The sequence below is a fragment of the Eleginops maclovinus genome, chromosome 5, assembly GCF_036324505.1.
Source record: "Eleginops maclovinus isolate JMC-PN-2008 ecotype Puerto Natales chromosome 5, JC_Emac_rtc_rv5, whole genome shotgun sequence".
NCBI lineage: Eukaryota > Metazoa > Chordata > Actinopteri > Perciformes > Eleginopidae > Eleginops > Eleginops maclovinus.
Genome location: NC_086353.1, coordinates 20,066,007 through 20,079,034, shown reverse-complemented (window position 1 = coordinate 20,079,034; position 13,028 = coordinate 20,066,007). Strand labels below are relative to the sequence as shown.

The 13,028-nt window shown below is 36.6% G+C and overlaps 1 protein-coding gene across 2 annotated transcripts; it reads right to left on the bottom strand.

Annotated features, from left to right (window-relative positions):
• Positions 1 to 4,132: 4,132 nt before the first annotated feature.
• Positions 4,133 to 9,942, bottom strand: LOC134864505 (CD209 antigen-like). 2 transcript variants are annotated; one of them, XM_063883542.1, is made up of 7 exons: positions 9,588 to 9,942; positions 9,164 to 9,277; positions 8,464 to 8,562; positions 7,577 to 8,371; positions 6,828 to 6,970; positions 6,382 to 6,491; positions 4,133 to 6,297 (listed from the first exon to the last, which is right to left on the bottom strand). In XM_063883542.1, the coding sequence occupies exons 2-7, from the start codon at positions 9,264 to 9,266 to the stop codon at positions 6,156 to 6,158; spliced, it is 1,392 nt and encodes a 463-aa protein (XP_063739612.1). In that variant the 5' UTR covers positions 9,267 to 9,277; positions 9,588 to 9,942; the 3' UTR covers positions 4,133 to 6,155. The 2 variants fall into 2 exon arrangements, with proteins under 2 accessions (XP_063739612.1, XP_063739611.1); XM_063883541.1 differs by having other exon boundaries at positions 9,164 to 9,274; positions 9,588 to 9,941.
• Between the last annotated feature and the right edge of the window lie 3,086 nt (positions 9,943 to 13,028).

The following is a 13,028-nucleotide window of genomic DNA, read 5'->3' as shown; positions in this document are numbered from 1 at the left end:
GAAATAAGTTGAATAAAGTACAACCAAGTACCAAAAAGATGATCATGGAAAAAAATAAGTTTTTTCTCACTCACATTCTGGGCTTCCATACCTATAAATGATTGATTGGTTGATTGATTGATAACACCATGTGTTTAAGAAAGAATGCTGTTAGCTAAGTATCCCAGAGTTAGAAGAAGCATTCAAATCTCTAATTATATTTCAAGTAGAAAAACAGGCTGTGAAAGTGCCTCGCCCCATAATATCTCTTAAAAACTACACTGAAGCAAAAGTCCAAAAGTATCAGTAGAATATCCTTAACTCACGAAGAGCACTCTGCATTAGTGTATAGTGTTACAAAGTACAACATTAACCATTAAATGTAGTAGAGGAAGATATATTGGGAATTCCAGTTCCAGTTTTTACAATTAACAGTGTAATGGATTTAAGGACATTTATGCCAAAAGTCTGCAAGTTGTATTATCACTTTGTCCTGTTTTACACGGCCATGCCTGAATGTGGGGCTAAACATAATGGTAGCCAAGTTTTTTTTATTTTTTATTAACATATAAACGAGATGTGTTTAGTGATTGTGTAAGCAAAACATACTATAATCTTTAAAAGAAAGAAGAATTACATTTTGGGGGGACAGGACTGGGCCCTTACATTGACTTGAAAAAAAAGAAAAACAAAAATGATTCGATCCGAGGGACACCATCCTCACGGTCATATTCACACTATTCAATAACAATGAATCTTAACAACCATATACATGGTTGTGCGATAAGTGTCTGCTATATACTGTCATAATGACATATGATAATTATTTAAAATGTATATACAGTAGGAGACACTGGGACAGGTGAAAAATCCAATAAACACTTGGTTAACTGTTGTCTTTGTTGATAAAAATTGACATATATAACCTACCTTAATGAGACTCAGTACGAACTTTGGTTTGTGATAAGCTATAAAAATGGCATTGTTGCATAATGTTGAACATGTTCTCAAACATATTCATACCAGGGAGGTAAGGAAGCAGGACCCAAATGCACTACAAAAAATGTATGCGGATATAAGTAACAAAAAGGGGCTTTATTAAAGTAAAGATGGTACACAAGTACACAAACTCAAAGGAGCCGGATAAGGTAGTGTTGTATAAAAGAAAAGTAGCAAGACATGTAATGAGGGACAAACTGGTATGACACAAGGAAACACAGGCAGCAGGCTGTCTTTGTGTGATGTTTTTAATATATGCGTGACAAAGGACGTTACACTAACAAACAATTGCAGTTGGGTATTAAAAGTATGTGCGGCAGAGACTTTATTGTACTTTTCAGTGTACATGGAGGTGCTCCCACACAGTTAGCCAAACTGAGAGAACCGCCTACCTGTTTCAGTGGGTGGGGGAAAAGATATGAGGATAGTGTGTGTGTGTGTGTGTGTGTGTGTGTGTGTGTGTGTGTGTGTGTGTGTGTGTGTGTGTGTGTGTGTGTGTGTGTGTGTGTGTGTGTGTGTGTGTGTGTGTGTGTGTGTGTGCGTGCGTGCGTGCGTGTCTTGGTATTTATCACTTCTTGGGAAACCAAATTGTCTATCACGCCATAGGGACCTTTGATGTTTTGGGACCAAAGATCAGTGTGTGTGTGTGTGTGTGTGTGTGTGTGTGTGTGTGTGTGTGTGTGTGTGTGTGTGTGTGTGCGTGTGTGTGCGTGCGTGCGTGCGTGCGTGCGTGTATTTAGGCTATTTGAGTCTACATGTAATGAATCTTGTTATAACTCATCTCACATTTTGAAGAGAAAAGTATTTGTTGGGTTTTTTTCCAATTAAATTACTCTTTTCAGTAAAATATAAATGAGCTTTGAGTTACAGTAACTGGTAAGTGAGTGACCTTAATTGTAATTAGACTTATTTATAGAGATAACATAAGACAACTTATCAATTACATTCCAGGAAATAACTTTTTTTTCTTTTGTATCTTGGTAACACAGTGTATACTGACAACAATAAAACATAACCTCCATCATACGTTGATGACAGCAATTTGTACTAGTAGTAAAAAATACAAGAAAATGTATTTGTGAAGGCTATTTTTTATTTTTTTTGTAAACTAAAAGAAGCCGAAATAGCCTTGTTCGCACACATCATTTTCTTAAATGGTACATATTTGCAATGAACTCATTGCCCACAAATTTTGATCACATCAATACTAAGATATTCTTATTTTTTTGTCTATTTGAGTAATTATAAGAACAAAAGGTAAAAATTAATATTCTGGTCGTTATAACTGTATATTTTGGGTGGTTTTGTTCAAATCTGACAAAGAAGGAACTACGCTTTGAATAAAATGTAACACAACATGTTGTGCATGTGGCTAAAGATCCAGCTTGTACTGTACAGTTTATGTGTTCGACATGCCTGTTTTGGAGCTAAAACGTTAAGATGTGACCCATAAAACCTATACCTGTCTAAACATTTGATATTATTTAGTTATTAAACATACGGGAGACAAATAAAGTAAAATATGAAAACATAAATCTACACAGTAGAAATGAGAAATTGCGAAATGTGAAACATTTCACACTAGTATGTCTCTTTAAAAAATACCCTTAAGTCTTACTGACAAAAATGCATGACTCTTCAAACTATTACAGTGACACAAACCAACTACACAGATGTAAACAAAATGGCGTTATTGGTAGATTATTTGGAAATGATCTAAATAATAATTATCAATATTTAGATGAGATGTTATCGAATCTAAACATTGCCATAATAACATGATCTAGGTTGAATCGGCCCTCCTCCAATTAAGTATAGTATAATTGAATTTATTAAGTATATATGTACAAATATATTACACAGTAGTGGGTTAATAAGCCCAATTTCAAATACATTTCATCAATAAAAGTTGAAAACATTTTCTAACACATCTTGATTGATAAACAAAAGCCCAATAACGTATTTGCATAACAATCTTGAAATAAACATGTCATATTTTCCCTTATTATAAGCAATCCGAGCCTCCTGTTTGAAGAAATTAGCCGCCAATCAAATACATGAAACCCTATGGAGAGCTGTGATGAAAGCTGTTTTTTTTTCTTAAAGCATAGTTTGAAACATAATTAACCTACATTTGATTGATTTGTTAACTTATAACTTAACCTATAAGGCGCTATACCTCACCTCTAGTGAGTTGCCCAGCCCTTTATATGTTTTTCTGTATGTGGGCCTCAGTGAAAAAAGTTTGGACACCCATGATCTAGGTCATTTATTTCAAACTCAAAAAAGGTTCTCCAGAGCAACAGAGGACATTGTTAACTGTTTGTTCCAGACTCTGTAATACTCTTCATGACAAATAAATGTATCCTTGTATGTGAAACTCAGTGTAGTGGGCTATTAAGCACCAATCTGATGACTTATGCGTCTTTGATTTTAAATTATGATCGACTTTCTCATCAATAATGATTTTTATGGTTACGGTTGCTGGAAGCATAAAGGGTAAAGCTTTGCTACAAATATTTTAAAAGTCCTCCTTCGTGCTTATAGTAAATGTGCTGATAATCCAATCTATTATAGTTAATAGATCATGATCATTTAGATAGGTAATAACATTTAGTTTATGTGGGCGAACATTCATTATAATTCAAGTGTTTTATGTTGTGAACACTAGGTAAAACATTTGTTTAAATCTTTCGAGAGGAACTAAGGAGAAAGATATTGGAAAGGAACGCCTACAGCACAGAGTGAAATGAGAACACACTCTTCATCTAATGCGAAGGCGGTCTGAAAAGGAATGAGTAGGATTTTGATGGGACTGCCAAGCCAAAAGCTGGAGGGGATTCAGGCAACAATGTGACAGAGTTGTCCACTTTGCAATGAAATACTGGTTTGTTGTATCATGCTGCGGATGGTGTTCCTCTCATGTTTTGAAAATAACAAACAAAAAAACACATTTGAGTATTTAATTACTGGGAGTTTCACAATTGGAAACTCATCTGCCTGGGACTGTTTCAAAGCATGAGACATTTGATGTTCAGAGTGATACCTCGCTGTAAAAAGGACAATATTCAAATGTTAGACTAAATGCAATATTAACAAGTAACAAGTAAGCTTGTTATATTTAGGTGGAAATAAAAAAGCAATAATCCAACAATTTAAAATCAAAACAGCATTTGACATTTAATTCATACAGTATTTACCTGATTTACAGACGACAATGTTCAAGTGTTACGTACATTTGAAAATGAAAATGCTAAGTTAACAATCTAGCCAAATTTTTCATTGTACAAGCATTACTTAACTCACATTTTTTAAAAAAGCCCCAGTTTTTTGTGATGAGATCAACATGTCCCAATTAGCTTTTGGTGTCAAAATGAAAATACAATTCCTCAGTCCTTTCGGCAAAGTTGGACTTTGAGTAGAACGTCAAACATCTTCTGTAAGCGTGACACCAGGGGCTACCTTTCTACCTTTAGCAATTTGTTAAAATAAGGCTACAGATTGTGCTACTGATTGTGCTATACAATGACACTGAAGTCAGGTTTCCGTAGGTAGTCCTTTGAGTATAGAGTGTATTTTTTATTTTCATAACATAACATTGCCATTTTAACAAAGTCCATTGTAGGCTTCAATACATTAGTGACAAATATTTCCATATCACATTCCATTACCTGGATCATATTCACTACACTGCAGATGAATGACGTTATATTTTTGTCCCTAAATTTCATATACACACAAATTAAATGTTTGCTTTGAAGATTAAGTCATTGGAGCGATGGCGCAAGCTAGATTGTGTCCTTTAAAATCAACGTACTGTTTTTAACTTTGCTCATGAACTCAGTTTTAATAGCAAAAGCCTAACCAGGGACAGGGGTTGCAAATTAGCTTCGGCTAGAAACTTGTATGCATGACATCTGTTGTGTATTTCATATGAAATAATGTTTAATGCATTTGTCCCTGATCAATAAACGTCTAAATAAAATAAAATAATCATTTTATGTGTTTAAATGAATCAACATATAATCTTTTTTTAATATGATTAGAATATAAGCAAACAAACGATTCCATCCCTCATATCAGATTGACTGAAAATAATTTACTTTCACCATGTCTGTCTTTCTTTTTGTCTGTTGGCTACAGGGACCTGGTGGCTCAGGAAACATTTTAAAGCTAGCTGAAACTTCATAAATGAGTTAAACCACTAACACGATCACTTTACAGCATTTTACAGATGTATATGGGAGTGTCCATCCCCCACGAACCAAGCCACAATACCATGACTTTCTGCACTAGCACAAGATAGGCGATAGGTGATAAATGTAACTTTGTAATACAAAAATCATCACAATTCATACATGTTCAGGTTGTAGCTCTTAGCTGCTTTGTGTGAGTGTCTCTAAATTGTTCACATAATATACATTTTTAACAGACTTTGATATTTCCATGATCTCCAATTGAAAGTCCTTAAAACGGTGTTATATGCTTTACTCAAATTATAGGATAATTATCAGTACTAGCCAAAGAGATATATCTGATTTGATTGGGTTGTCAGCGTTAGCAAATGCTTGCGTGTGTAGCGAGCTGTTGGCCCATCACATCTGTAGCAGCCGTAGCTACCTGCACAAGGTAAAATGCCTCCGTGTAGATTTAAAGCTGTTTTTTCAACCTGCCATGGATGACAGCGGAGGGAACATTTATTTTGTGAAGCTAGAAAGCCTGTCACAGCCGGGGAAAGGGCTACCGATGCTTTTGAAAATGTTGTGCCAGAAAAATACGAATCTGTAGAACTGAGTAATTGAACTCTTCTTGAAAAAGGAAAGGAAGATGGATTTTGGGTACAAATAATCAAATGATGACTTTCATTTATATTTTTAATATTTTCTTGTCATTTTATTAAGTGAAGATTGATCCTTCTGCTAGAGTTGATGTGTGTGGTGAAGCTGTGGCTGCAACGAAAGGAGACTTGTTGAATTGTGTTATTTGGGTTTCTTGCTTTAGTAATGGCATTCATTCTCGCTACATCAGATAGCTGTCTCTGATGCAATGCCCTGTTATACTGATTTCTGTATAATATGAATGGTTTCTATAGTCCTGACGTCATAATAATGGTATTAAGAGGTGGATGTATTTAGGTAGGACACTGCTGAAGGCTTAGGTGAGAAATGCACAGCCCGCTACTGTATCTCACAGATGAAATTTTGTTCCAAATTACAGTTCTCATCATTCCAGTCGCCCTTCCCAGTAGCATGGTGCCAGAACTCCACACAGTCCTGGTTCCGACCTTCCAAGCTGTTGGGCTGGTCTTTACCCCAGAACCTGCAGAAAAATGAGGGACATATAACAATTGAAAAACTACTGGTCTAATTTGTGAGGTTGTTAAAGAAGAGTCAAGCTTCTTACGTGGTGGTCAATGGTGTCCCATCTACCCATTTCCACTGCCCTTCTACCCCTTCATCGGTCAAACCAATCCAGACTTCTTTATCACTTGCATATAGGCCATTAATGAAGGTCTATATGAGGAGAGACAGAAAAAAAGATTGCAGAGGTTATGCATAGATAGGTGCATTTCATTTACTAATCATAGATGAAATTATGGTATAAGTCAAGTTAGCAATAAGCTGGTAAACATAATTTCGCCATATAACCTTATAATGTTTGTGAATACTATGTTATTCAAAGCTTTAAAACCAAACTGACCACATTCACATTACCAATAGTCAATTGATCTTGTGTTAATGTAAAAATATTGTTTGGTGCATCTTTACTAAGTAAAACATCATCAATGACAATTTCTATGTTGACACTCTCTTGTGCAGAAACAGAAATATGAACACAACTAGACAAACCATTTCCTCTGAGCTTGTTATTATTGCCAGATCTGCGCCTTTGGTTTGACAGTATACCCTGCCCAAACGCCAGCTTTTCTTTGCCGAAGACGTGAAGTAGCAGCTGTTCTGAAATGTCGTCCAACCAGTGGGGCACCTCTTAACTGTAAAATGCCAAAGATTGATTAATCAATAAGTGTTTACACGTTAAAATGCATTTGTTACAAGTGTCTGTGGTTAGTTTGAATTTTTGGAAAAATTAAGACATGCCCGTTTGGCAAACGGAAATTTGGATTTTAAAGTTTGAATTTTTCTTTGGCTTTGCCTTTGCAAAAAAATCTGAAGAAATCTTAAAACTTGAAAATCTAGTTCTTCTTTTCGTTATCATACTTATCATACATGCATTTTATTTGCAGAAAGAAACGATTGTCGCATTGGTGAAAAACACAACTAACCCTAACCCAGAAATCACAAGGAGCAAAATCAAGTTAGTATACATGAACTCATAACATGTTGGAGATCAACAGTAATAGCACATACTGTATGCCTTGTAACAAAAAATCCTATGCAAGACACAAACACTATCCTGACACTATCAAAACTCGATCCTCACTTTGACAGTTGACAAAAGTGTGATTTTTACTGTTACAGGTACAGATAAACATTCAAACCAATCAGAACAAACGTTGTTGCATGTTTCTTTTTCAATCCAGATATATTAATTTAGTGGCAAAATGTGTTATTTTTATATCTTAATTCTTTCTGCTTACCTGGAACTGCTACCTTTAGTCTCTCAACCTCCACCTGCAACGCGTCTCTCTCAGCAGTCAGTTTGTCGTTTTTCACATTCAACAGGTCTTTCTCCGCAGTTGCATTTTTGCAAGCTTTTTCAAGCTCATCCCTTTCCTGAACCAAAGACTTATAATTAGCCCGCAACTCATCTGTGGCTTTCGCAAGCAGGTCGTAAGTAGCCTGCAGCGTTTCTTTGGATATTGTCAGGTTCTGGTGACTGCTTTCTATCCTCTCTTTCTCATTGTTGGAGAAGTTGTACTTGTCATGCAAATGCTCAACTTTATTAATCATGTCATTGTACTTCAGCTGTAGCTGCTCTCTTGCTCTGGTTGCATTATTGAACTTGTTCTGTAAATTGTCCCTCTCTTTGGTCACTGATGCATAACTGGCCTGTACCTCATTTTTGCGTTTGAACATTGAATCGTACTGTGATTTTACCAAGTCTCTAGCTTTAGACAAGGCATTGTTTTCAGTCTGGAGCTGTTCTTTACTGGCTTTAAGCTGTTCTATCTCTTTGACGGAAGCATCATTCTTGGCCTTTAACTCGGTTTGGCTTTGTTTTAGATTTCTGCTTTCACTGCTCAATATATCGTTATTGGTCTGTAGATTATCTTGTCTTTTAGATAGGTACCCATTTCTTTGCTGTAAGTCATTCTGTTTAATTTCAAGGCTTTTCTTTTCATTTTGCATCGTCCTCAGGTTCTCCTGCAGCTTCTCTTTCTCACTGCTCATGGCTGTTAGGTTGCTCTGGTGGTTTTGCTCTGCTTTTTTGTCTGTGGGAGATGAGATATATAAATAACAGTTGTTTTAAAACCAAATCAGGCAACCTTTTGAAACTGGTTTATTTGACAAGGGAGAGACTTACAGTGGATACTCTGACCTATGATCACAGCCAACAGGAGAACGCACATCAGCCCCAGACAGGCTGCAGCAACCTTGAAAGGTTTGTTCCTCAAAGCCAAAACTGAGGGACAGAAAGAATTGACCCAGAAACTTGAATTATTTAAGCCATGGAACTGCAAGTTCCTCAGAACATATTACATATACCAACACAAAGCTTTTTAATATTATTTCTATGATTTATAACAAACCAGAGTACCTGTGCCACCTTTATTCAAAGTGTGGCAGTATAATTTTTATCTTGAGTCAGCTGATTCTGACAGTATCTTATCTCACAGTAATGTAGTTTTATTAGGATTTATATAAACTGAGAAATTAAATTCACTAAACAGAAGATTAAGGTAGCGTTTCTGCAGGATTCTTTTTGGAAAAAAATACAAATCTGTCCAAGAGATAATCAGGATCATTAGTGACAACATTTAATCAGTGTTATCTGACTAAGGATTTCTTTAGACGGCCTTTGTTTTATTTAAGGGTCCCCCTGCTATCCCAAGTGCAAATAAAACTGCAAGCTTCAGAAGTGTACCATTTTTAGTACTTGGATGTGAAACTGAATAGTGAGCAGAAACATTATTTGAAAGCTCTGTGAACCCGGAGGAAAATTGACTTTGTTTGTCCGGTTGCATATGTTTTTGTTATGTGGAATGAAATTCTTAGTTTTTTACCTGAATACCGAAGCTTGCTGCCATCTTCAAAAAATTGACTATAGCCAACTTTGTTGTCCATATCCATGTGTGTTACTGTAGAAGAACTGTACTCAACGGTCATGATTGGATCTGCTTCATGAAATGGGGTCTCATTAGTAAATTTAAAAAAAACAGTATTAATATCCTGTGAAATATCATGAATATGTTTGCCCAATAACGTCGTTAAAAATGATCTCTCCTTTTCAATTCCTTCCCTGTCAGTAAATTCCTGTCCTGACAAGAACAGGATAATCCAGACTTTGTGAATCTGCAAACATTGTGCTAAAACTTGCTGGTGGCTTTAGACATTTCAATCTCTAGGTTTAGCATTTTTCTAAGGCAATAATAGTAAACTTGGACCTTAAACACCATGAATGTAGGATATAAACAAAGTCAACCTTACCTGTGCTTTTTGAAATGATGCACTATGAAGTATTGGATATCTTGGAAAGCAGAATTCCGACCTACTGGCTTCCTGAAACTTCACCCTGCAAAAGCATTGCGCTTATGCTTCTATACAGACTGCACTTACTTTCTCTAACGTTGTGGCCAGTTGGGGAAAAATTGAGGTTTGTTCAGTAGGTGGAGCAAGAGTCACTTCCTTCCTATTGCTGTTGAGTTAGTCAGAAAAATCTGGTTAAGGTCAGATTGAAATTAGGATATATTTAAGATACCAAGACTGATCTTAACACCTCCATCATAAGCACATTTAAACTATTCAGTGAAATTGGTTGGTATTTCTGGTCGGGATAAACACCTGTCTCCTCCAAGGGTCATGAGGGAATATTTCACAACATGAACAGAAGTTACAAGGAACGGATGTCAAAGATTTCACAAAAACACAAAGATGCTGAATGTGCAGTTTTTTTATTTCAACATATTTAGGAATAGTCTGAGTCAGATCTGTGTCACAACTTTGTTCCAGTATGCATATATTTAAGGAAATAATTGTGCAATGCATAAGTAAATGCATTTTGTGGATATCTTTCGGTATTTTGATCATTAATCTTAATAGTAAATCCATCTCTCTGTTATTATTATTAGAGTACAATATAGGAATCACGCCGGGCTTTCATTATTCTATGCAAGAAGAGGAACAAACTCAAAGCATTCATTACTAATTTAATTTTACATCTGATTCAATTTTCTAGTTAAAGAATTTTTAAGTATTTCGTTATTGTTTCTACATGTGTTTGTGAGTCTACATAGATATGGGTTGGAGCTGATTGTGGACTACAGGAAGAGGCAGAGAGAGGCACACACACCCATCACCATCGACGGGACTCCTGTGGAGAGAGTCAGCAGCTTCAGGTTCCTCGGGGTAAACATCAGTGAGGACCTGACATGGACACATCACACCAGGGTCATATCCAAGACGGCTCGACAGCGGCTCTTCTTCCTCCGCAGGCTGCGGAAGTTCAACATGGACTCCAGGATACTCTGCAACTTCTACAGGTGCACCATCGAGAGTATCCTGACTGGCTGCATCACCGCCTGGTATGGCAGTTGCACCGCCCTCAACCGTAAGACTCTACAGAGGGTGGTGAAAACTGCTCAGCACATCACCAGGACGGAGCTGCCATCCATGGAGGACCTCTACACCCAGCGGTGTAGGAAGAAGGCCGGTAGGATATTAAAGGACCCCCATCACCCCAGCAACAATCTGTTCTGTCTGCTGCCGTCTGGCAGACGGTACCGCAGCATCCGGACCAAGACCACCAGACTCAGAGACAGTTTTATACCACAGGCTATAAGACTGCTGAACTCCTGAGCTGTGTGAATGTCTACTCACATCTTTTTATAGTACACACATACATATATATATATATGTATATATATATATATTATACACATCTGCCATACATATCTGTTTATAGTACACATATCTATATATTATACATATCTGCCATATACATCTGCTATACATAATATATGCATCTGTCCATACCTCCTCATTCCACAAGTATTTAAATACTTTCAATGTATTCCACATATGTATATATTTCACATCCTCAAATCTTTATTGTTGTTACTGTAAATATTCTTCTCTTTTTTGCACTATTTTATTTATGTTATTTGCACCATGTATGTTGAGTTGTTGGAGGAGCACGCGACATAAGATTTTCATTGCCAACATATACGCTGTATCTGCTGTGCATATGACAAATAAAACCTTGAAACCTTGAAACCTTGAAACCTTGATAAAGGTAACATCAAACTGATTATTAAAATATCAGAGATTTTCTTTTTACGTCCATGCCCTGCTTAGAAAAACTGACCATTGGACAAATCAAGTTGATGACCTTTGCTAATGATTCCAAAGCATGTCAATTCTCCTATATCAGGTTTTTGTGTGAATATTACCTCATGCTGAGATGATACAGCCAATCAGCATTCTCTATATGGCACAATCCATCTTGAAAATACCACGTAAAGACAAACACTAGCAGGAAATAAAAAGCTGTATTGAGGAAATTGAGAGTGCTGCATCCCATCTGTAACTTCAACCCTGCAAAAGGCCTTACATCCCTTTGGCAGTAAGTGACCCCCATTTATATTAATTGTGTTAAATTTCAGTCTCATATTGAATCAAATTAAGTGTGCACATCAAATGTGTACGTATGCACTGACAATGGAATTGTTTTCATTCGAAATTTAAATGATTATTATCTTTAAAATCCTTCAAGACTAAATAAGATTATTGCAAAAGTGTTCTCTTGTATGTTTACATGGATTGATTGCTTGCACAATCCAAGGGGCCCAGTGTGTCAGCTCCCCCTGTGACCTTCCCCTACAAAAATTGTACCAACCAGGAAGAGACTCAAAAGGACCACAGAGAAACATAAAAGTACTACAAAGGGGCACAAAAAGATGCAAAAGAGCTGTCAAGAGAACCAAAGACACTCAGAACATGGTATTTTACACAATGAAACTACAAAGAGACTCAAAACCTCTACACAAAGAAAGGGAAATAACCACAGACAAAAACTAACAGAAAAAGACCAAAACAAAAAGACACCAAGCTACAAAAAGATTCTCACCAACTACAGAGACAAAAGACACAAATAAAAACAAAACGAGGAGATATAAAGTCTGTGTCACTAGGGGGGGAAAGGTGGTGGGCATTTTGCTGCCCAGGGGTGCATTGTCCCATAATTGGCCCTTGATTGCATTGGTTGGAAGAATGACATGCATTGCTAGTCAGGAACTAAAGCAGTAACCTGTGTTCTATATGTTCAAGCCATCTCATTCACAATGTTTCGTTAGATATGTGTAAGTAATTCACATTTAGTTTGTCACACAGCTTGTTCTTCCACATATTTATGGGTGTGTGCATCTAGCTGCAGGCAAAAGCTCTACCAAGGAACAAACTAAAATAGCAGCACTAAATGGTAAATTTTATTATGCAGTAACCCAGAGCCATTTGATACTACACAATGCTTGTAGTAGAAAATGTTTTATATCATGGCATTTACAATGTAAATGGTATTTATGAATTTTCAGAGGGCTTTTGGAGGATACCGTAATGAAAAACACACACTGCAGTGAAATAAATCTGTGGTGACCCTTCCCCTCAACAGCTTGCGGTTCAGTGAGCCAGATGTAGAAAAAGTAAGAGGAAGCGAAGAGTCCTGACAAAGCAGACACCAACCGCAACACCAAGCACTACCTCATTTTATTATCGTGTATGAGCAGTGTTTTCCATATCAGACAAACAATCATGAACAAGAGTATACTGAACGCGTTACTGGTCCCCCAGTATAAATGCTTTGGTGTATGAGTAAGGACTTGAAATAGAAATCATGCAGGGCTTCATGAAAGACCTGCAAATTAAAAACGTATT